Source organism: Silurus meridionalis, chromosome 21 (assembly GCF_014805685.1).
Source record: "Silurus meridionalis isolate SWU-2019-XX chromosome 21, ASM1480568v1, whole genome shotgun sequence".
Taxonomy (NCBI): domain Eukaryota; kingdom Metazoa; phylum Chordata; class Actinopteri; order Siluriformes; family Siluridae; genus Silurus; species Silurus meridionalis.
The window spans coordinates 18,894,531-18,920,810 of NC_060904.1; the positions used below are offsets into that span (position 1 = coordinate 18,894,531).

At 43.3% G+C, this 26,280-nt stretch overlaps 2 protein-coding genes across 11 annotated transcripts; both read right to left on the reverse strand.

Annotated features, from left to right (window-relative positions):
- Window positions 1-554: 554 nt before the first annotated feature.
- On the reverse strand, window positions 555-9,778 carry LOC124403739 (transmembrane protease serine 5-like). 4 transcript variants are annotated; one of them, XM_046877470.1, is made up of 10 exons: window positions 8,997-9,778; window positions 7,239-7,707; window positions 7,020-7,121; window positions 6,657-6,791; window positions 5,247-5,406; window positions 4,979-5,157; window positions 4,745-4,840; window positions 3,830-3,972; window positions 3,511-3,666; window positions 555-782 (listed from the first exon to the last, which is right to left on the reverse strand). In XM_046877470.1, the coding sequence occupies exons 1-10, from the start codon at window positions 9,003-9,005 to the stop codon at window positions 720-722; spliced, it is 1,512 nt and encodes a 503-aa protein (XP_046733426.1). In that variant the 5' UTR covers window positions 9,006-9,778; the 3' UTR covers window positions 555-719. The 4 variants fall into 4 exon arrangements, with proteins under 4 accessions (XP_046733426.1, XP_046733428.1, XP_046733425.1 ...); XM_046877472.1 differs by lacking the exon at window positions 8,997-9,778 and having other exon boundaries at window positions 5,087-5,157; window positions 7,239-8,563; XM_046877469.1 differs by lacking the exon at window positions 8,997-9,778 and having other exon boundaries at window positions 7,239-8,563.
- Window positions 9,779-11,757: 1,979 nt separating this feature from the next.
- xrcc1 (X-ray repair complementing defective repair in Chinese hamster cells 1) lies at window positions 11,758-26,139 on the reverse strand. Of its 7 annotated transcripts, none has more exons than XM_046877462.1 (18): window positions 25,471-26,139; window positions 25,224-25,331; window positions 24,657-24,749; window positions 24,452-24,559; window positions 23,671-23,829; window positions 19,606-19,680; window positions 19,343-19,460; window positions 19,153-19,244; window positions 18,308-18,449; window positions 14,381-14,591; window positions 14,170-14,286; window positions 13,859-13,958; window positions 13,178-13,256; window positions 13,011-13,098; window positions 12,733-12,872; window positions 12,522-12,612; window positions 12,322-12,397; window positions 11,758-12,063 (listed from the first exon to the last, which is right to left on the reverse strand). In XM_046877462.1, exons 2-18 carry the CDS (start codon window positions 25,272-25,274, stop codon window positions 11,956-11,958), a joined length of 1,848 nt encoding a protein of 615 aa, XP_046733418.1. In that variant the 5' UTR covers window positions 25,275-25,331; window positions 25,471-26,139; the 3' UTR covers window positions 11,758-11,955. The 7 variants fall into 7 exon arrangements, with proteins under 7 accessions (XP_046733418.1, XP_046733414.1, XP_046733413.1 ...); XM_046877458.1 differs by having other exon boundaries at window positions 13,847-13,958; XM_046877457.1 differs by having other exon boundaries at window positions 11,759-12,063; window positions 13,011-13,101; window positions 13,847-13,958; window positions 25,565-26,139.
- Between the last annotated feature and the right edge of the window lie 141 nt (window positions 26,140-26,280).

Genomic DNA, 26,280 nt, shown 5'->3' on the forward strand with positions numbered 1-26,280 from the left:
GCATTGGGGGAACTGGTGATCCTCTGCCCATCTGCACATCTGAGAGACACTGCCAGTCTGAGAGGCTCTTTTTATACCCAATCATGTTGCAAATTGATCTAATAAGCTGTAAATTTGGTCCTCCAGCTGTTCCTTATATGTACATTTCACTTTTCCGGCCTCTTATTGCTACCTGTCCCAACTTTTTTGGAATGTGTTGCTCTCATAAAATCCAAAATGAGACAATATTTGGCATGACATTTCAAAATGTCTCACTTTCAACATGTGATATGTGTCTATATTCTATTGTGAATAAAATATAAGTTTATAAGATTTGTAAATTATTGCATTCCTTTTTTTATTCACATTTTGTACAGTGTCCCAACTTTTTTGGAATCGGGTTTGTATAATTTTATAATCCTCCTTGTGTATCTTGGATTTGAAACAAAATAATTGTAGATTTAATATAAAATCTCTTTTTGTTAGAGAAAGGAAAAAAGCATTCAATATAAAATATAATTTGATGGAAATGTGTGCTATTAGGAGTAATATTTATTAAATTATTCAAATTCAACTCAGAGATGAAAGGTTTTTATTCTAAATACAATAAAATATAAAGGATAAAGAAAATAAATGTGGCTGTGTCAGTGTTCAGGACACGACATTCCTGCTGTTTCACTTCACACACCACAATAAAGCTGATTATACCCCTGAAACACAATAATCAAACATTTACACTTTTACAGAGACAAATCAGGAGCTGCTGTGGAGTCAGTGAGTCCTGATTCAGTCACGTCTCCATCCTGTAACATCAACACAATCAACATCATCAATACAATTAACATCAACGCCAACACCAACATCAACACCATCAACATCAACAACACAATCAACATCAATGCCAACATCAACACCATCAACATCAACACCAACATCAACAACACAATCAACATCAATGCCAACATCAACACCATCAACATCAACACCAACATCAACACCATCAACATCAACAACACAATCAACATCAATGCCAACATCAACACCATCAACATCAACACCAACATTAACACCAACATCAACACCACCAACACCACCAACACCATCAACATCACCAACACCATCAACATCAACACCATCAACATTAACACCATTAACACCATCAACACCAACAACACCAACACCAACACCAACATCAACACCATCAACATCACCAACACAATCAACATCAACATCAACACCCACAACACCAACACCATCATCAACACCAACATCAACACCACCAATATCACCAACACCATCAACATCACCAACACCATCAACACCCACAACACCAACATCAACAACACCAACAACACCATCAACATCAACACCCACAACACCAACAACACCAACATCAACACCATCAACATCAACACAATCAACATCAACATCAACACCAACACCATCATCAACACCAACATCAACACCAACATCAACACCACCAATATCACCAACACCATCAACACCAACAACACCATCAACACCATCATCAACACCATCAACACCAACACCATCAACACCATCAACACCATCAACATCACCAACACCATCAACACCATCAACACCAACATCAACACCATCATCAACATCAACACCAACATTAACACCATCATCACCAACACCATCATCAACACCAACATCACCAACACCATCAACATCCCCAACACCATCAACATCCCCAACACCATCAACATCAACACCATTAACACCATCAACACCAACAACACCAACATCAACACCATCAACATCACCAACACAATCAACATCAACACCATCAACATCAACACCATCATCAACACCAACATCAACACCAACATCAACACCAACATCACCAACACCATCAACATCACCAACAACACCAACATCAACACCAACACCATCAACATCAACACCATCAACACCACAACACCAACAACACCAACATCAACACCATCAGCATCACCAACACAATCAACATCAACGACATCAACACCATCAACACCAACATTAACACCATCATCAACACCAACACCATCATCAAAACCAACAACACCAACACCACCAACATCACCAACACCATCAACATCACCAACACCATCAACACCAACATCACCAACAACACCAACACCATCAACACCATCATCACCAACACCATCAACACCATCACCATCACCACCATCAACACCCACAACACCAACATCAACATCACCAACTCCATCAACACCCACAACACCAACACCATCAACATCAACACCATCAACATCACCAACACAATCAACATCAACATCAACACCATCAACATCATCAATACAATCAACATCAACCTCAACACCAACAACATCAACACCACCAACATCAACACCAACATCAACACCACCAATATCACCAACACCATCAACATCACCAACACCATCAACACCCACAACACCAACATCAACACCATCAACATCAACATTAACACCATCATCAACATCACCAACACAATCAACATCAACAACACCATCAACATCAACACCACAACACCAACAACACCAACATCAACATCAACAACACAATCAACATCAACGCCAACATCAACACCATCAACATCAACACCAACATTAACACCATCATCAACATCAACACCACCAACATCACCAACACCATCAACATCCCCAACACCATCAACATCCCCAACACCATCAACATCAACACCATTAACACCCACAACACCAACAACACCAACATCAACACCATCAACATCACCAACACAATCAACATCAACACCATCAACATCACCAACACCATCACCACCATCAACACCAACATCAACACCAACATCACCAACACCATCAACATCACCAACAACACCAACATCAACACCAACACCATCAACATCAACACCATCAACACCCACAACACCAACAACACCAACATCAACATCAACATCACCAACACAATCAACATCAACGACATCAACACCATCAACACCAACATTAACACCATCATCAACACCAACAACACCATCATCAAAACCAACAACACCAACACCACCAACATCACCAACACCATCAACATCACCAACACCATCAACACCAACATCACCAACAACACCAACACCATCAACACCAACATCACCAACAACACCAACACCATCACCATCACCACCATCAACACCCACAACACCAACATCAACATCACCAACTCCATCAACACCCACAACACCAACACCATCAACATCAACACCATCAACATCACCAACACAATCAACATCAACGACATCAACACCATCAACATCATCAATACAATCAACATCAACCTCAACACCAACAACACCAACAACACCAACATCAACACTAACACCATCAACATCAACATCAATACCATCAACATCAACACCATCAACATCATCATCAATACCATCAACATCAACACCATCATCAACATCAACACCATCAACATCATCAACACCATGCGTGTGTGTGTGTGTGTATGTGTGTGTGTGTGTGTGTGTGTGTGTATACCTGTGTGTACCTGTGTGTATTGTTTAATCCACTGCAGTAGTGATGTCACTCGTGAGTAAACGCCAGGTTTATTTACTCGTCCACATCCGTCACCCCAACTGACCACGCCCGCCAACCGCCAGTCCCCATCAACAGTCTCACACACCAGGGGGCCGCCACTGTCCCCCTGAACACACACACACACACACACACACACACAACACACACACACACACATCACAAACCATCACAATATCTACAAAGGGGTTCATTATTCACCTAACATTCTTCACTATAAGAGAGAAAAGTGCAGGTGGGCAGGGGAGCAGGGGGGCAGGGGGTGTGGTTACCTGGCAGGCATCGATTCCACCCTCCATTTTTCCAGCACAAAGCATTCTGGGAGTGATGTAGGAACCATAGACTAAGGAACCAGAGCACACTGTCTGATCAATGATATGAACCTGCGCCTGTCTGAGCTGGGCTGACACTGAACCTGCGCGCACACACACACACACACACACACACACACACACACACACACACACACACACACACACACACAAAGTGTTGTATACAGTGTGTAGTTGTGTGCAGTGTACAGTGTGTAGTTGTGTTGTGTACAGTGTATAGTTCTGCACAGTATTCTGTGTGTTGTGTGCAGTGTACAGTGTATAGTATACAGTGTGTAGTTGTGTTGTGTACAGTGTATAGTTGTGTACATTGTGCCGTGTGTTTTGTACAGTGTAGTGTGTAGTTGTGTTGTGTACAGTGTATAGTTGTGTACATTGTGCCGTGTGTTTTGTACAGTGTAGTGTGTAGTTGTGTTGTGTACAGTGTATAGTTGTGTACATTGTGCTGTGTGTTTTGTACAGTGTACAGTGTACAGTGTGTAGTTGTGTTGTGTACAGTGTATAGTGTGTAGTATACAATGTGTAGTTGTGTACAGTGTGCAGTGTGTTTTGTACCGTGTATAGTTGTGTACAGTGTATAGTTGTGTACAGTATGCAGTGTGTTTTAGACAGTGTATAGTTGTGTACAGTATGCAGTGTGTTGTGTACCATGTATAGTTGTGTACAGTATGCTGTGTTTTGTACAGTGTGTAGTTGTGTACAGTGTATAGTAGTGTACAGTATGCCGTGTGTTTTGTACATTGTGTAGTTGTGATGTGCACAGTATATAGTTGTGTACAGTATGCCGTGTGTTTTGTACAGTGTGTAGTTGTGTTGTGTACAGTGTATAGTTGTGTACAGTATGTTTGTTTGTACCTCCTTCATGTGTAAAGCCCCATCCGGTCACCCAGCACGACGAGCCAACCGGGAATGACTGAGGAACAATCGGCAAACACACAGGGTACACACGGTCTACACACACACACACACACACACACACACACACACACACACACACACACACACACACACACACTGTACAATTGCTCAGCTGACAACATTTTGATTATAACAGTCCACATCCTATTGTCTCACACACACACTGCTTACCCCCCATCCTCATGGCAGTGTGTGTGAGGAGCAAGCCGAGGTCATAGTCATTGGTTTGTTTGGAGTATTTAGGGTGTGTGTGTATGCGCAGTATGTTGTAGCGCTGACCGTGTGACACATCAGACACGACAAGTGTATCGACCACAACCTGCCAATCAACTTCCAGCATCAGGTCATACCTCAGAGAGAGAAAGAGAGCAAAGCATTATGACAATGTGTGTGTGTGTGTGTGTGTGTGTGTGTGTGTGTGTGTGTGTGTGTGTGTTACTCGATGAAGCAGTGGGCGGCGGTTATGACCCAGTTTGGGGTAATTATTGCCCCTCCACACACATGTTGACCCCTCCACTGTAGACTGGCCTGCCACGCCCACTGCAGAGCCACAGCCCCGCCCACAATCCGCCCCGAAACCCCCACTGGACCAGTGCAGTCTGCAAAGCAAACACACACACGCAAGTGTTGTATACAGTGTGTAGTTGTGTACAGTGTGCTGTGTACAGTGTATAGTTTGTGTGGTGATAATGATGGTGGTGGTAATGATGATGATGATGATGATGGTGGTGGTAGTGATGATGATGATAATGGTGGTAATGATCATTGTGGTGGTAATGATGATGATGATGATGATGGTGGTGGTGGTGGTGATAATGGTGGTGATGATGATGAAGATGGTGTTAATGATGATGATGATGGTGGTGATGGAGATGGTGATGATTATGGTAGTGATGATGATGATGATGGTGGTGGTGATAATGGTGATAATGGTGGTGGTGATGATGGTAATGAAGGAGATGATAATCATGATAATGGTGGTGATGATGGTGATGAAGATGGTGATGGTGGTGGTGATGTTGATGGTGGTGATGATGATGATGATGGTGGTGGTAATGGTGATGATAATGATTATGGTGGTGATGATGAAGATGATGATGATGGTGGTGATAATGGTGATGATGGAGGTGATGATAATGAAGATGATAGTGGTGGTGATGATGATGGTGGTGATAATGGTGATAATGATGATGGTGATGATGTTGATAGTAGTGATGATGAATAAGAAGATGATGATGGTGGTGATGTTGATAGTGGTGATGATGTTGATGATGATGATGATGGTAATAATTATGGCGGTGATGATGATAAAGAAGATGATGATGGTGGTGGTAATGTTGATGGTGGTGATGAAGATGGTGATGATGATGGTGGTAATGTTGATGGTGGTGATGAAGATGGTGATGATGATGGTGGTGATAATAGTGATGATGATGGTGGTGGTGATGATGATGGTGATAATGATGGTGGTGGTAATGGTGATGATAATGTTTATGTTGATAATGGTGATGATGATGATGGTGGTGGTGATGATGATGGTGGTGGTGATGACGATGAAGATGATGTCGATAATGCTGATAATGATGATGATGGTGGTCGTGATAATGGTGGTGGTGATGATGAAGATGATGGTGGTGATGGTAAAGATGATGGTGATAATGGTGATGATGGTGGTGATGATGATGAAGATGATGGTAATGATTGTAGTGATGATGATGAAGTAGATAAAAACGATGATGATGGTGGTGGTGGTGATGTTGACAATGATGATGAAGAAGATAATGATGAGGATGGTTGTGGTGAAAATGGTGATGATGATGATGATGATGATGATGATTGTGTACTCTACCTAGGGAAGTGTTACGAGTTTGATTGACAGGTAGTTTAGGAGTGTATGAAGGCCCTGGTGTTAGGCTGCAGTTCCACTTCACATTACAGGAGGCGCTGTTGTCTCTCATTTTCGATGGGAACGACACAAACCTCACTAACGAGGAGAGAGACATGGATCGCTTTTCCACTCTAGTGCACTTCTGAATTTATTGCTAATCATTAACTCTTTATAAACCATAGCAATAAAATCTTCTCACTTGAATGTAAATATAAATGATTGTGTATATTCTATAAATATTAATAACAAATATACAGTGAACTTCTTCTATTTTCTAGAACAGTCCAGATATTGTGAATTAAAATGTGATTGAGATGTTTTTACCTGTGACAATGATGATGATGACGATGACGAAGAATGGAATCAGAGCTGTAATTAACGCCAGGCGAGACGCACATGAAGGCCAGAGTCTGAACTCACACACACCTGCAGAACAAAAGCCCAGAGGTGTGAACATCCTCATGGATTCATTCAGTTCTTTACTATCTAGTGTTTGATTCTGTGTTTGGTCTCAGGGGAAGTGGTGTACTGTGTGCACTCTACCTGACATCTCATCATCAGTTCCTTTACACAGATCAACATCACCCACTGGAGAGTCATGGCCAGGGTGGAGGTTAAAGTTTGGTCTCAGGTCAAAGGTCACAAGCTGAGGTTGGAGGGATTCACAAGATGAGTGATGCTGAAGTGCAGGTGGTGTTTTTAGAGTATTCTGAGGGGTGGAGGAGGGTGGAGATGTGAGGATGGGAGTGGGGTTTTCTGGAGGAAGGGGGCAGGGCAGTGGTGTAATTCCAGAGGAATTCTGGAAAGTGGAGTTTATTGATAAAGCAGGTGTTTCTGTTTGAGTCTGTAGATGTGTTGAGGTTTGGGGCAGGGCTCTGTGTGGAGGCGGAGCTATGATCTGAGGGGGGGTTAAAGGGGTATGTGGAGCTACATGTGTTGGTGAACTTGGGGCTATTATTAAAGATACAGCCACATTTGAAGGTGGTGCTGGGTTTGGGGGCGGAGCTTTATCCTGCAGGAATAAATCATTTATATGCATTGAAGTTTAACCACCAACAATGAAATAAAATAATAAAGTTAAAGATTTAAACAGCTATAAATGTAATCATTAATTTATCATTTGTAATGAACTTCAGGGAAGCCACACCTCCAGCTGCCATGCCTCCAGCTGCCACGCCTCCTTTAATATCAGTTTATTTTATACAGGATTATTTTTTATTGCAATCATTAGATTAATACATTCGTGTTAATTTTGCTCCTATTAGTTAGAACACACACACACACACACACACACACACACACACACACACACACGGAGCATTATATAGTATGTGCTTCCTGTTTTCTTACATCGGTTGCTATGGTGATTAACAAAGTCCTTCCTGTTTTCCCTCTAAAATAAATTTCAAATTCTAATTTACATTTGAATAATATATTTTATTTTTGCTTAATACTGACCTTGACAAAAAACTGTTTTAGTGCAAATGGCAGTTGAGTGAAATGTCTGTGTGTGTGTGTGTGTGTGTGTGTGTGTGTGTGTAAATGCAGTCCACATGCTGTGAGATGACCGACTGCTCACAGAGACAATATTAAATTATTCATGTATTTGTTGCTCAGGGACACAGAACACAGTAATAAAACTTCATACAGAGAGAAACAGTAAATTATTCACACGCAGCATCGACAATAAATACATTCTCACACCTGCACTGAGATCAATAATTAATCTATTTATTCATTAACAGTCAATACACTTTAATTGAATGCAGTTTTATTTTGTAGTTATTTAACAGTAAATATTTTCCCAAAGCAGCTTTACAGAGATAAAGAGGTTATAAAGAGGTTATAGAGAGGTTATAGCGAGGTTATAGAGAGGTATAAAGAGGTTATAGAGAGGTTATAGAGGTTATAGAGAGGTTATAAAGAGGTTATAGAGAGGTTATAAAGAGGTTATAGAGAGGTTATAGAGAGGTATAAAGAGGTTATAAAGAGGTTATAAAGAGGTTATAGAGAGGTTATAAAGAGGTTATAGCGAGGTTATAGCGAGGTTATAGAGAGGTTATAAAGATGGAATGTAGCAGTTTAACGTCTATAAGTTTATCCCTAAAGAGTGATCCAGTTGTGTCTGTGGTGAAGGAAAAACTCCCTGAGATGGTATGAAGAAGAAACCTTGAGAGGAACCAGACTTACCCTCATCACCGAATGTTTATTCATTATGATTCAAAAGTAGATGATTTTCAGCAGGTTGTAGGAGAGCAGTAAGGAAGCAGATCTACTGAAATAGATTTAGGGTGAGTTTACCTGCAGCATGGTGACGAGCTCTCCACCAGGTGTGTGTGTGTGTGTGTGTTCTTCTTTGAAGATTCTCTGTAAGCGATTCTAAAATACACTGCAATGATCAGCAAACTTTACTCTTATTTCGAACTTCTTCAGTTCTCTCTCCCTCTTTTACTCTCTCTCCACATATATCTATATATCCCAGAATGCACTGCTTCAGTCACCCCTCCCCCCACCTCATCCTATCTGTCTTTATGTCCTGTTTGTTTGTGTAACAGAGAGCTGAGAGCTTCACACACTGAAATATTCATGAGGGTGGTTGTGAGGATCATGTACATAATCTGATGAGGTCAAAGATCGTCACAATCTAATCATCTACTCATAATGAACACAAATGAGTGTGTGATGCATAAACTCTTCATGATGCAGAAAAATGAGTGCATGTTACAAGGTTGGATTCTGTAGTAAAGTGCATCAATAAGCAGCAGGAAACGTCCTTAAAAACCACATGATCTGAGCACATGTGCACCAAAACAACCCCAATACCTGAGGGAACCTTCAGCCTTTTCTTATCCTCCAGCGACTCCTGCATCAGAAGCAGTTAAAAAAAGGCTCAATAATGAAGATGAATAAAATAATGAAGAGAATTTCAGGACTGAACTTTAATTCAGATGTCAATTTTATTTAAAAAGTCCATAATGAAACGTCTTCCTTTTTATAAACACACGAAAGTAAACATTTACATTTCTGATGTGTGATGGAGGGATGAAGGGATGTGATGGAGGGATGAAGGGATGTGATGGAGGGATGAACACACACACACACACACACACACACACACACACACACATCAAATCACACACACACACACACACACACATCAAATCACACACACACACACACACACACACACACATCACACACACACACACACACACACACATCAAATCACACACACACACACACACACACACACACACACACACACACACACACACACACACACACACACACACACACACACACACACACACACACACACACACACACACATACACACACACACACACACACACACACACATTAAATCACACACACACACACACACACACACACACACATCAAATCACACACACACACACACACACACACACACACACACACACACACACACACACACACACACACACACACACACACACACACACACACACATCACACACACACACACACACACAAATCACACACACACACACACACACACATCACACACACACACACACACACACATCACACACACACACACACACACACACAAATCACACACACACACACACACACACATCAAATCACACACACACACACACACAACACACACACACACAAATCACACACACACACACACACACACACACACACATCACATCACAAACACACTCAATGCATCACATCAAATCACACATACATCACATACACACACACACATACATACACACAAATACAACCATACACACACGTACACATATATACACACACATGTACACACACACACATCCGCCCAAGTCCTCGCTGGGCCACTCAGAGTGTCCGTCCTCAGCGTGAGTGTCCCTACATATCTCACACACACACACACACACACTCCCACCCAGGTGTGTCACAAACCGCTCCCACTACCTCTCACACACAGAGACATACACACACACACATCAAATCACACACAAACACACACACACATCAAATCAAACACACACACATCACACACACACATCAAATCAAACACACACATCATCACACACACACACACACAGAGACACACACACACACACGTCAAATCACACACACATCACATCACACACACACACATCAAATCACACACACATCAAATCACACATACATCACATACACACACACACACATACATACACACAAATACAACCATACACACACGTACACATATATACACACATGTACACACACACACACACACACACACATCACACACACACATCAAATCACACTCACATAGAGACACACATCAAATCACACACACATCACAAACACACTCAATGCATCACATCAAATCACACATACATCACATACACACACACACACACTCCCACCCAGGTGTGTCACAAACCGCTCCCACTACCTCTCACACACAGAGACATACACACACACACATCAAATCACACACACACACACACACATCAAATCAAACACACACACATCACATCACACACACACACACATCAAATCAAACACACACATCACATCACACACACACACACAGAGACACACACACACACACGTCAAATCACACACACACACACACACACACACACACACACATCACATCACAAACACACTCAATGCATCACATCAAATCACACATACATCACATACACACACACACACATACATACACAAATACAACCATACACACACGTACACATATATACACACACATGTACACACACACACACATCCGCCCAAGTCCTCGCTGGGCCACTCAGAGTGTCCGTCCTCAGCGTGAGTGTCCCTACATATCTCACACACACACACACACACACACACTCCCCACCCAGGTGTGTCACAAACCGCTCCCACTACCTCTCACACACAGAGACATACACACACACCACATCAAATCACACACAAACACACACACACATCAAATCAAACACACACACATCACATCACACACACACATCAAATCAAACACACACACATCATCACACACACACACACACACACACACACACACCACACACGTCAAATCACACACACACACACACACACACATCACAAACACACCCAATGCATCACATTTAATCTCACACACACACACACACACACACACACACACACACACACACACACACACACAGTGTTTGAGACGCAGCCGAGCAGATGTGTTTAAAACATCAACACAAGATGTTGAAGTTTTAATGTGTGTGTGTGTGTGTGTGTTTGGACAGTGTGTTTAGGGCACTACGGTGTAAGGCTGATAGGGTAACATCTTCTGGCGATCATTAATGGCAAAAATCCATGAGGGCTTCACAAAGCTCAGGTTCTCATTCTCCATCAGAGCCTGGGGGGGGGTGTCAAAAAGAGAGGTAAGTTGTGTGTATTGTGTGTGTGTGTTTAGATGTGTATTTGTTTCACTGATGAGCCAGAACATTGTGATCTGCTGAATAAACTGGCCTCAGATCTATCCAAAACCTCTAAATGGTTCTTCCATAAACCCTCACTGTCACCATCCCTGCACCTTCACCTGCACCTTCACCACATGTGCGCTGAGATCTCCTCAAGTCCTGCATCATTAACTCTATTATATATTGATACTCACGTCCTCGAAGGTGTCGTCCCAACCCTGACTGGTGATTACAAACTGGACCTTCTCATTCATGTAGTCCTCCATAATCCTGAGGTACACACACACACACACACACACACACACACACACACACACACACACACACCTGGTTAGTGTGAGTCAGTAATGAGTAAGCAGATTGTTGTTTGTTGAGTGTCTCAGAAGCTTCTCACCCGTTAAAAGCGATGATGTAACGCTGCAGCAGGCGTCGCTGTTCCTCCGCAAACTTCCCATAAAGATAAAAACGCTTCCCTGCCAGAAAGTCTGGGGGCAGGGGGCGGAGTTAACGATCACAGCCACAGACTGGATCATATACATTCTTTCTTAATTGTTTCTTCTCACACACACACACACACACACACACACACACACACACACACACACCTGGTAGCTCTGGTATGGGTTTGTCTTCCTCTTCTTCAGCGTCTGTGTTCTCATCTGTAGATCCTCCATACGGATCTTCTTCCATCTTCTCTCTTCCTCTGTCCTCCTGTCCTGCCTTCTGCTCTCTCCTCTTCTCTACTCTACACACACACACACACACACACACACACACACACACACACACACACACACACACACACACACGGTGTCACTGTCTCAGCGATAATGATTACAGTAAATCTTCATGCTGATAATTCTAAACATTAACACAAACAAACCCTGATGACCTTCTCAACTCATCTTCAGTGTCCATGCCTGATCCATCTCCATCATCATCATCATGTCCATCATCACCATCGTGCTCTTCTTCTGTGGGAAACACAGTCACTTCACTCTAAGTCACTTCACATATAGTATTCCTCAACTGTGTGTGTGTAATCCTCACCTCGCTCTTCCAGTGATCCATCACTCTTCTCCTCTTTAACACGTTTCATGGAGGTGCTGTCTCTCTTTCCAGGACTTATCTAAAACAAGGTGATTTTCACACACAGACACACGTTTCTAGGACATCATGACCCTCAAGATTATGGGCTTTAGAGAGAGAAAGCAGATCAGCTGTTTTTTATAATAAGAACTTTAAGAGGCCACACCTTCTCCAGCAGGTCACATGATCATTACATGTCAGTAGTGTATAAATATGATCAGTTCTCAACAACTTTCATAAACCAAGTGAGCAAAACCAACCAACCCACCCAGCCACGCCCTCTAACCCCCAGCCACGCCCTCTCAGACATGCCCTCTAACCCCCAGCCACGCCCTCTCAGACATGCCCTCTAACCCCCAGCCACGCCCTTTCAGACATGCCCTCTAACCCCCAGCCACGCCCTTTCAGCCATAACCTCTCAGCCATGCCCTCTAACCTCCAGCTATGCCCTCTCACCCCCAGACACGCCCTCTCACCCCCAGACACGCCCTCTCACCCCCAGACACGCCTCTCACCCCCAGACACGCCTCTCACCTCCCCAGACACGCCTCTCACCCCCAGACACTCTTTTTTTGACATGCCCTGACAACAGGTCCACACACTTACAGGTGTGTGTTTAAGTATATTTACATTTGTCATTACTTTATTCTTTTCATCATCATGTCTCTGTTCCCCAGCAGTGCTGCTCTTCTCCTCCTCCTCCTCCTCCTCCTCGCTCGACTCCACTCCATCTATTAGATATCTACACAAACACAATCAGTATTAGTGTGCGTGTGTGTTACACTTATGTACACAAAGGAAGTAGCTCCATTAATGACTCAATACAGATACAGCATTTAAATACCGAATACATCTGTCTAACAGTGTGTGTGTGTATGTGTGTGTGTGTGTGTGTGTGTGTGTGTGTGTGTGTGTGTGTTGGGCATATACAGGGCTGTAGAGTGACAACACACCGTTTGTAGGTGATTTTCTGTTTCCTCTTGTGACAGTCGATCACCCACTCCTTCCGCACAATCAGACCTCCTGCAGCCTTCACCTGACTGTACTTAGGAGTGTTGGCAAAGGCACAGCTACACAAACACACACAATCTTTATGAAGGTGGTGAAAAAAAAGTGTGTATGTATGTTGTAGATGGTGTGTGTGTGCGTGTGTGTGTTTAGTACATGAGGTGTGTAGAGTCGGTGGTCCAGTCTGGTCGGTATCGCGCCCCCATGGCCAAAGCCTTGTCTCTGAGTTCTGCACGGAACGGGTTCTGGAATCCACTCAGCACAAACACTACGTCTTCCATGATGCGGCTGAAGGGGATTGGGTCTGAGGCTCGTGGGCGGGGCTTCACAGAGGACTGCTGAACTGGAGACTTCTGGGGGAAAGTAACTGCACAAAAACAGTTACTGTAAAACTTATTTACATCTCCATCTCTCACTCTATCTCTCTCACTCCATCTCTCACTCTCTCTCTCTCACTCCATCTCTCTCTCTCTCACTCCATCTCTCTCGCTCTCTCTCTCTCACTCCATCTCTCGCTCTCTCTCTCCATCTCTCTCTCTCTCTCTCTCCTCTCTCTCTCTCTCTCCATCGCTCTCTCCATCGCTCTCTCTCCATCGCTCTCTCTCCATCTCTCTCCATCTCTCTCTCACTCTATCTCTCTCACTCCATCTCTCTCTCGCTCTCTCCATCTCTCTCGCTCTCTCTCTCTCACTCCATCTCTCTCACTCCATCTCTCTCATTCCATCTCTCTCATTCCATCTCTCTCACTCTCTCTCTCACTCTCTCTCTCTCTCTCTCACTCCATCGCTCTCTCTCCATCTCTCTCTCACTCCATCTCTCTCCATCTCTCGCTCTCTCTCACTCCATCTCTCTCGCTCTCTCTCTCACTCCATCGCTCTCTCTCTCTCTCTCTTTCACCATCTTTCTCTCACTCCATCTTTCTCTCACTCCATCTCTCTCTCCCACCATCTTTCTCTCACTCCATCTCTCCTCTCTCTCTCTCTCCATCTCTCTCTCACTCTCTCTCTCTCTCATCTTTCTCTCTCTTCATCTTTCTCTCTCTCTCTCTCCCACCATCTTTCTCTCATTCCATCTCTCTCTCCATCGCTCTCTCTCTCACTCTCTCTCTCTCACCATCTTTCTCTCTCACTCCATCTCTCTCACTCCATCTTTCTCTCTCTCTCCATCTTTCTCTCTCTCTCGCTCCATCTTTCTCTCTCTCGCTCAATCTTTCTCTCTCTCGCTCCATCGCTCTCTCTCTCACTCACCATCGCTCTCTCTCTCTCTCTCTCCATCTCTATCTCACTCTCACCATCTTTCTCTCACTCCATCTCTCTCTCTCACTCCATCTCTCTTACTCTCACCATCTTTCTCTCTCCTCCATCTCTCTCTCTCTCTCTCTCACTAGCTCTCTCACCATCTTTCTCTCTCACTCCATCTCTCTCTCTCTCTCACTAGCTCTCTCACCATCTTTCTCTCTCACTCCATCTCTCTCTCTCTCTCTCTCGCTCCATCGCTCTCTCTCTCACTCTTTCCTTCTCCATCTCCATCTCTCTCTTTCCTCCATCTATCTCTATGCGCATGTGCGGGAAGGGCAAGCTTTTTATTTTCCAAAATTTTTCCCTTTAAACATCTGGGAGTAATCTAGTGTGTGTGTGTGTGGGTAATCTAGTGTGTGTGGGGTAATCTAGTGTGTGTGTGTGTGTGTGTGGGAGTAATCTAGTATGTGTGTGTGTGGAGTAATCTAGTGTGTGTGTGTGTGTGGGAGTAATCTAGTGTGTGTGTGTGGGAGTAATCTAGTGTGTGTGGGGTAATCTAGTGTGTGTGTGTGTGTGTGGGGTAATCTAGTGTGTGTGTGTGTGTGAGTAATCTAGTGTGTGGGAGTAATCTAGTGTGTGTGGGAGTAATCTAGTGTGTGTGTGTGTGTGTGTGGGAGTAATCTAGTGTGTGTGTGTGTGGGAGTAATCTAGTGTGTGTGTGTGTGTGTGTGTGTGTGTGAGTAATCTAGTGTGTGTGTGTGTGAGTAATCTGTGTGTGTGTGTGTGTGTGTGTGTGTGAGTAATCTAGTGTGTGTGTGTGTGTGTGTGTGTGGAGTAATCTAGTGTGTGTGTGTGTGTGTGTGTGTAATCTGTGTGTGTGTGTGTGTGAGTAATCTGTGTGTGTGTGTGTGTGTGTGAGTAATCTAGTGTGTGTGTGTGTGTGGTGTGTGTGTGTGGAGTAATCTAGTGTGTGTGTGTGTGTGAGTAATCTAGTGTGTGTGTGTGTGTGTGTGAGTAATCTGTGTGTGTGTGTGTGTGTGTGGAGTAATCTAGTGTGTGTGTGTGTGTGTGTGTGTGTGTGTGTGTGAGTAATCTAGTGTGTGTGTGTGTGTGTGTGAGTAATCTAGTGTGTGTGTGAGTAATCTAGTGTGTGTGTGTGTGTGTGTGTGAGTAATCTAGTGTGTGTGTGTGTGTGTGTGTGTGGAGTAATCTAGTGTGTGTGTGTGTGTGTGTGGGAGTAATCTAGTGTGTGTGTGTGTGTGTGTGTGTGTGTGTGTGTGTGTGTGGTGTGTGTGTGTGTGTGTGTGTGTGTGTGTGTGTGTGTGTGTGTGTGTGTGTGTGTGTGTGTGTGTGTGGGAGTAATCTAGTGTGTGTGTGTGTGTGTGTGTGTGTGTGTGAGTAATCTAGTGTGTGTGTGTGTAATCTGTGTGTGTGTGTGGAGTAATCTAGTGTGTGTGTGGGAGTAATCTAGTGTGTGTGTGTGTGTGTGTGTGTGTGTGTGTGTGTAGTAATCTAGTGTGTGTGTGTGTGTGTAATCTAGTGTGTGTGTGTGTGTGTGTGTGTGTGTGTGTGTGTGTGTGTGTGTGTGTGTGTGTGTGTGTGTGTGGTAATCTAGTGTGTGTGTGTGTGTGTGTGTGTGTGTGTGTGTGAGTAATCTAGTGTGTGTGTGTGTGTGTGTGTGTGTGGTAATCTAGTGTGTGTGTGTGGAGTAATCTAGTGTGTGTGTGTGTGTGTGTGTGTGAGTAATCTAGTGTGTGTGTGTGTGTGTGAGTAATCTAGTGTGTGTGTGTGTGTGTGTGGGAGTAATCTAGTGTGTGTGTGTGTGTGTGTGTGTGTGTGTGTGGAGTAATCTAGTGTGTGTGTGGGAGTAATCTAGTGTGTGTGTGTGTGTGTGTGTAATCTAGTGTGTGTGTGTGTGTGTGTGTGTGGTGTGTGTGTGTGTGAGTAATCTAGTGTGTGTGGGAGTAATCTAGTGTGTGTGTGTGTGTGTGTGTGGTAATCTAGTGTGTGTGTGTGTGGTGTGTGTGTGGGAGTAATCTAGTGTGTGTATGTGGAGGATTTTACACTGCATCATCTCTGTGAACTCTTTTATTTTAAACCCTGATGTTCTACAGGACTCCGTTCTGTTCACAGAGAGAAACTGTTTTTCACACTTTTACTCACTGCTCCAGTTACAGTCACTGTGCTTATAAAACTAATTTTAAATTCCTTTAATGTGAATTTTACTCTCCAGCATTTTATTATTGGTTTTAAGTAAGTCAGGAGAAACAGGTTCATGTTCCAACTGATTCATTTGAATTTTGGTCAGGAGAAAATGGCCACAGACCTGAGCAGAAAGAACAAATTGGCTTAAAATGCTGATTATGATAATCAGAATCTTCTCCAGACTGATGAAATCCAGTATTGTTGTTAATTTAACTTTTACAAGAGTGTGGGGGATCTAAAGATGTTCAAGGCTGTGTGGTGTTGTGGAGAAGCGGTGTTCAGTGAAAGAATTGAACTTTGCACCAGAGCTCAGCTAAATAATCAAACCAACCTCCACCTTTTAACTGTCATTTAACTGTGTTATTTACATCTATTTAATGTTATTTATTTATTTAACTTTTATCTATTTATTTGACTAAATGAGTCCTGATACCATCCAGAATATAACATGACTTATGTCAAATAAAGGATTGTAAAAGTAAAAAAAAAAGTATCTCTCTCTCTCCCTCTCTCCCCTCCCTCCCCCCAAACCTCAGTGCGATAGAGGGCAATCAGCTCAATAACTGATTCCCTTTCTCTATCTCCCCATCTTTCTCTCTCTTTTGCGCTCTCTATCAGTGTGTGTGTGTGTGTTACATACCTGTTTTTGTGCTGGAGGTGTGTGTGTGTTCAGGTTTCTGTGGGAGGGGTTTGGGTGGAGGTGTGTGTTTCTTGGCAGGGGGTGCAGGAGCATCTTGTCTCTCTTTACTGAACTCAAACTTTCTCTTCACAGAGACAGCAGCCTGTGGGAAATAGGACACACACACACACACACACACACACACACACACACACACACAGGTCTTGAATGTAAACTGGCGAGTGGACCAGCTCCCTCACTAGACAAAAATAACATTACACATGTTTATAAGTTTAATACGGTGGCCGAAAAGTGCAAAACACATGAACATCCGTAAACACAAGGACAATTGAGACAAAGAGGAAAAGGGAGGTACAGTGTGTGAATGAAACACTTAAAGATCATTGGACGAGACACCTGTCAATCAAGAGTCAAATCAACAGTTTCTCCTCACGTGCCAATGTTTACTTCTGTTATCTTATATTTAAAGATGCACCAATCAAATAAAAATAGTTTAAAGTAAACTGAGAACTTTACACATGAACAAGAAACAAAGTTATAAGATTTCATACTTCCTGTATATCTTATGTTCAGGCGTCTCGTCCAATGATCTTTAAGTGTTTCATTTGCACACTGTACCTCCCTTTTCTGCCACTGTAGTTTAAGGCTGTGATTGGTCAACATTTGTTTGGATGCAGGTGCAAGACTGTGTCTGTCTGTGTGTGTGTGTGTGTGTGTGTGTGTGTGTGTAAGTGAGACTTAACGATTACAGGTATGTAATTATAGGTGTAGTGGTAGTTAGTATTAGTTTGAGCCAAAATAAGGCTGGTAATTGATGGATATCTATAGAGAGGCGGGGCATGTACCGGTGGTGAACTGTTGGGGGCGGAGCTTGAGGCAGATGGTTCTGACTGTAGCGCCGCTGCTGCGTAAGTGAGAGTAGAACCTTTAGGGGAAACTGGATAGAAATACATCACACAATTAAACATCACACAACCTGTACTGTGGAATCATGTATACTTGTGTGTGTGTCTGTGTGTAAGATGGTTGTCTCACCCTTCGCTCCTGTACACTCCTTATTCTCTCGTTTCAGAAACAGACTCCCCGGCTGCAGGTTCGAGCCAGAGGACGGAGACTCATCCTTCACCCGGAACTGTCCCAGTTTAGTCAACTTCTACACAACACACGCGCACGCACACACACGCACACACACACACACACACACACAAAGTCACACTCCAGAGTTTTCACCCCACTCCTCTAAAAAAACTGCAGTTTTCTTCTCACACAGCAGGATCGGTGTGTGTGTAGATACTCACAGGTGGTGTAGAACCAGGAGCATCATCATCTGGTGGAGAGTGAAACTTTATAAATGCCACTCCATACGCAATGTTCTGCGCGCGCACACACACACACACACACACACACACACAGAATTACTACAATTACATAGAAAGAGACAGTAAGACTTGTGTGTGTTTGTGTGTGAGAGAGAGTGTGTATGTGTAATTGAGTGTGTGTGTGTGAAAGTGTATGTAAATATGAGTGTGTATGTGTGTGAATGTGTATGCATGTGCAAATGTGTGCGTGTGTGTAAGTGTGAGAGTGTGTGTGTGTATATACGTGTGTGTAAGTGTGTGTGTGTGTGTGTGTGTGTGTGTGTGTATATATCTACAGTGAAGAAAATAAGTATTTGAACACTCTGCTATTTTGCAAGTTCTCCCACTTAGAAATCATGGAGGGGTCTGAAATTGTCATCGTAGGTGCATGTCCACTGTGAGAGACATAATCTAAAAAAAAAAATCCAGAAATCACAATATATGATTTTTAAACTATTTATTTGTATGATACAGCTGCAAATAAGTATTTGAACACCTGTCTATCAGCTAGAATTCTGACCCTCAAAGACCTGTTAGTCTGCCTTTAAAATGTCCACCTCCACTACATTTATTATCCTAAATTAGATGCACCTGTTTGAGGTCGTTAGCTGCATAAAGACACCTGTCCACCCCATACAATCAGTAAGAATCCAACTACTAACATGGCCAAGACCAAAGAGCTGTCCAAAGACACTAGAGACAAAATTGTACACCTCCACAAGGCTGGAAAGGGCTACGGGAAATTGCCAAGCAGCTTGGTGAAAAAGGTCCACTGTTGGAGCAATCATTAGAAAATGGAAGAAGCTAAACATGACTGTCAATCTCCCTCGGACTGGGGCTCCATGCAAGATCTCACCTCGTGGGGTCTCAATGATCCTAAGGAAGGTGAGAAATCAGCCCAGAACTACACGGGAGGAGCTGGTCAATGACCTGAAAAGAGCTGGGACCACCGTTTCCAAGGTTACTGTTGGTAATACACTAAGGCGTCATGGTTTGAAATCATGCATGGCACGGAAGGTTCCCCTGCTTAAACCAGCACATGTCCAGGCACGTCTTAAGTTTGCCAATGACCATTTGGATGATCCAGAGGAGTCATGGGAGAAAGTCATGTGGTCAGATGAGACCAAAATAGAACTTTTGGGTCATAATTCCACTAAACGTGTTTGGAGGAAGAAGAATGATGAGTACCATCCAAGAACACCATCCCTACTGTGAAGCATGGGGTGGTAGCATCATCTTTGGGGTGTTTTTCTGCACATGGGACAGGGCGACTGCACTGTATTAAGGAGAGGATGACCGGGGCCATGTATTGCGAGATTTTGGGGAACAACCTCCTTCCCTCAGTTAGAGCATTGAAGATGGGTCGAGGCTGGGTCTTCCAACATGACAATGACCCGAAGCACACAGCCAGGATAACCAAGGAGTGGCTCTGTAAGAAGCATATCAAGGTTCTGGCGTGGCCTAGCCAGTCTCCAGACCTAAACCCAATAGAGAATCTTTGGAGGGAGCTCAAACTCTGTGTTTCTCAGCGACAGGCCAGAAACCTCACTGATCTAGAGAAGATCTGTGTGGAGGAGTGGGCCAAAATCCCTCCTGCAGTGTGTGCAAACCTGGTGAAAAACTACAGGAAACGTTTGACCTCTGTAATTGCAAACAAAGGCTCCTGTACCAAATATTAACATTGACTTTCTCAGGTGTTCAATACGTGTGTGTGTGTATATACACGTGTGTATATGTGTGTGTGTGTGTGTATATACGTGTGTGTGTGTGTATATATATATATATGTGTGTGTGTGTGTGTGTGTGTGTGTGTATATACGTGTGTGTGTGTGTGTGTGTGTGTAGCTGCATCTCAATAAATGATCATTAAATATTTGATTTATTTTAGTAATTCAATTAAAGAAGTGAAACTGGTTTATTATATAGATTCATCACACACACTGATATTTCAAGTGTTTATTTCTTTTCATTTTGATGATTTTGGCTCATATTTAACAAAAACCCACCAATTCACATCTCAACAAAAGTGAAAACTTCATAAGACCAATAAAAAATCTTTTTGAGTGAATTGTTGGTCTTCAGGAAAGTCTGTTATTTACTGTCTCTGTACTCAATACTTGGTCGTGGAGAAGATCAGACTGTGGCATGGAGGAGATCAGACTGTGGCATGGAGGAGATCAGACTGTGGCATGGAGAAGATCAGACTGTGGCATGGAGAAGATCAGACTGTGGCATGGAGGAGAGCAGACTGCGGCATGGAGGAGATCAGACTGTGGCACTGCTGAGTTGGTGTGGAAGCCCAGGTTTCTTTGACAGTGGCCTTCAGATCATCTGCATTTTTTTGTTCTCTTGTTTCTCATGTTCCTCTTGACAATACGCCAGAGATTCTCTATCTCGAGGACACGAGGAATGAGTCAGTTGTAGCTCATGGTGACGTCTGTGTGTGGAGGCTCTGGAAGCACTGACTCCAGCTGCAGTCCATTGTTTGTGAAGCTCCACAAATTCTTGAATCTGCTTCGTTTCACCTTTTTCTACCACATTTTTCCTTCCATTCAACTTTCCATTTATGTGCTTGGATCCAGCAGTCTGTGAACAGCAGCTAACCCTAACCCATCAGCTGTGAGCCAAAATCATCACAATGAAAAGAAATAAATAAACACTTGAAATATATCTGTGTGTGTGTGTGTGTGTGTGTGTGTGTGTGTGTGTGTGATAAATTTACATAATATACCAGTTTCACCAGTTTTGTATTGAATTTCTAAAATAAATCAACTCTTTAATTAAGTTGAAGCTATATATATATATATATATATATATATATATATATATATATATATATATATATGTGTGTGTGTGTATATGTGTGTGTGTGTGTATATACGTGTGTGTGTATATACGTGTGTGTGTGTGTGTGTGTGTGTGTGTAGCTGCATCTCAATAAATGATCATTAAATATTTGATTTATTTTAGTAATTCAATTAAAGAAGTGAAACTGGTTTATTATATAGATTCATCACACACACTGATATTTCAAGTGTTTATTTCTTTTCATTTTGATGATTTTGGCTCATATTTAACAAAAACCCACCAATTCACATCTCAACAAAAGTGAAAACTTCATAAGACCAATAAAAAATCTTTTTGAGTGAATTGTTGGTCTTCAGGAAAGTCTGTTATTTACTGTCTCTGTACTCAATACTTGGTCGTGGAGAAGATCAGACTGTGGCATGGAGGAGATCAGCCTGTGGCATGGAGGAGATCAGACTGTGGCATGGAGGAGATCAGACTGTGGCATGGAGAAGATCAGACTGTGGCATGGAGGAGAGCAGACTGTGGCATGGAGGAGAGCAGACTGTGGCATGGAGAAGATCAGAATGTGGCACTGCTGAGTTGGTGTGGAAGCCCAGGTTTCTTTGACAGTGGCCTTCAGATCATCTGCATTTTTTTGTTCTCTTGTTTCTCATGTTCCTCTTGACAATACGCCAGAGATTCTCTATCTCGAGGACACAAGGAATGAGTCAGTTGTAGCTCATGGTGACGTCTGTGTGTGGAGGCTCTGGAAGCACTGACTCCAGCTGCAGTCCATTGTTTGTAAAGCTCCACAAATTCTTGAATCTGCTTCGTTTCACCTTTTTCTACCACATTTTTCCTTCCATTCAACTTTCCATTTATGTGCTTGGATCCAGCAGTCTGTGAACAGCAGCTAACCCTAACCCATCAGCTGTGAGCCAAAATCATCACAATGAAAAGAAATAAATAAACACTTGAAATATATCTGTGTGTGTGTGTGTGTGTGTGTGTGTGTGTGTGTGTGTGTGATAAATTTACATAATATACCAGTTTCACCAGTTTTGTATTGAATTTCTAAAATAAATCAACTCTTTAATTAAGTTGAAGCTATATATATATATATATATATATATATATATATATATATATATATATATATATGTGTGTGTGTGTATATGTGTGTGTGTGTGTGTGTGTGTGTGTGGGTGGGGGGACCTTGTTATAAGGTTGTGTACAGATGATCTTCACTCTATCCCATTTCTCCTGACTTGTGCTCTTTACCAGTTGATGAGGGCTGAAGAATCTCACACGGTTCAGGTTTGAATTTCCTCGACTCTCAGAAGGAGACATGAATGATGATGTCACCAACAACACCTTCACACACACACACACACACACACACAGTTATTGTCATTTCTACCATATAAATCTGATGCAGTACACAGTGAAATAAAACAATGTTCCCCTGAACCCTGGTGCTACAACAACAATTTCACAGAAAACAGAAACACAGGGTTAAGGACTAGGAAGTGTCCTCACCATATAAAGTGCACGTGTGCAACCTGGTGCAAACAGTGCAAAGACAACACAAGACAGTGTAGAACAAATAAACAAAACACAAAATACTAAAAAAGCGGCGCCAGTAAACCTGCTGTAAAGAGACAAAAAGTGAACAGTAACAAAAAGTCTGTTGTGCAAAGAGTAAATAGCAGCAGTTCAGGAAAGATGTGCACGTAAACAGTTTGTGGTGATGAAGTGATGTAATGTGAGTGGTGCTGAAGACATGGGTGTGTGAAGTGAGTACGAGTGTGTTGAGTCCGGGTTGTACAGATCAGTCACACAGTTGTGTCTATGTGTGTGTGTGTGTGTGTGTGTGTGTGTGTGTGTGTGTGTGAGTTCAGTTCTGTGTTGAGAAGACTGATGACTTGAGGGAAGAAAGGTGTGTATGTATGTGTGTAGGTGTGTGTGTATATGTGTGTGTGTGTGTGTAATGAACCTCAAAGTCCTGGTCTTTGATAGAGGTTGAGTGTCCAGCGAGGACTTCAATGAACGCTGATCCCTCATTCCCGATGTCAATACTGTGGACCTGCTCCTCCTTCTCAAACTGCGCACACACACACACACCACACACACAATTAACACCATCAACACAATCAAAGAACAATCATCAGATGATGGTGGTGTTCAACACACACTCATACCTGCAGGATGATTGAAATCTGTTTCTCTCCCGGACGAGCGCATTTCCACTTCCGGTACGTCTCTGAGCTCAACAGGTTCTCTCCTTTATGTGTCTGTACAGGAGACAGGGCAGAGAGGGGCAAAGAGGGGACAGGGCAGAGAGGGGACGGGGCAGAGAGGGGACAAGGCAGAGAGGGGCAAAAAGGGGACAGGGCAGAGAGGGGACGGGGCAGAGATGAGACAGGGCAGAGAGGGGCAGAGAGGGGACGGGGCAGAGAGGGACAGGGCAGAGAGGACGGGGCAGAGAGGGGCAGAGAGGGGCAGAGAGGGACGGGGCAGAGAGGGGCAGAGAGGGACAGGGCAGAGAGGACGGGGCAGAGAGGGGCAGAGAGGACAGAGAGGGGACGGGGCAGAGAGGGGCAGAGAGGGGACGGGGCAGAGAGGGGCAGAGAGGACAGAGAGGGGACGGGGCAGAGAGGGGACGGGGCAGAGAGAGTTTTCCACATCATAATGAACCATCATGGAGAGAAGATAACCTGAGAGAGGAAGTGGGACAGAGGAAGTTTGACAGAGGCTGTGGTACTCACACTGTCCTCACTGCTGCAGGAAACCACGTGTTTGAGTTTAATTTCCGGCATGTCTTCCTCCTCGCTCCTTCCTTTCCCTAATTCTAGTGCACTAGTGTGAAGTGAACACTACAGATGGAAACGCAACACAAACACAAGTAAACTGTAATGGAGTGAAATTCCGGCTTCATTTAAACACAACTTTGATTCAAAACCGAAATAAAAATAAAATACAGTTGAAAGTTCATGAATGGGACCCGAACAGCACCTGGCTCGCCTCCGTCCTTCGCTGCCTAACAACTACTAAAGAACAGAAATATAAAAGCTCTCAGGTAAATCTCTGTGGAAATCCGTGTACGTACAGCAGCTCCCGTTCCACGGAATCTTCCAGAAAACCCGCAAATCAGGAAAAAACGCAAAATAAATAAGCTACATTTAAAAGTGCTTCCATTATGCTAACAGAAAAACCGCTGCATTGTTTATGTTCTTCCCCCAACCGTATTCCGATAAGCCACGCCCCTAAACTAGGATTGGCTAGTTGCGGAGAACCCCACTTTCTCATTGACGGATCACTCAAAGGTGAATCGTGTTGACCAATCCTAGTAAAGTGGGCGGGCTTTTATAAATATAGGTTGGAAAAATAAACCGCGTTCGAGCTCGTTCTTCTTTTACGATTCTTACATAATTTCCGGTTTGTCCTGCTCGATTCCCTGTGTTTTTCCGCCCTCTGTCGACCACAGAATAAATTGCTCCATTTTTACTCTACGATTTAGTAAAAAGTTTTAGATGAGAATCTGATTTAGTGTCGGATGATTTTAGTGTGAGGGTGGTGTTAGTGTGAGGGTAAGGTGTGGGGTGGGTTTAGTTTTGGATGGTGTTAGTGTGAGGGTGGGGTTAGTGTGAGGGTGAGGTGTGGGGTGGGTTTAGTTTTGGATGGTGTTAGTGTGAGGTGGGGTTAGTGTGAGGGTGAGGTGTGGGGTGGGTTTAGTTTTGGATGGTGTTAGTGTGAGGGGTTAGTGTGAGGTGCGGTTGGTGTGAGGGTGAGGTGTGGGGTGGGTTTAGTTTTGGATGGTGTTAG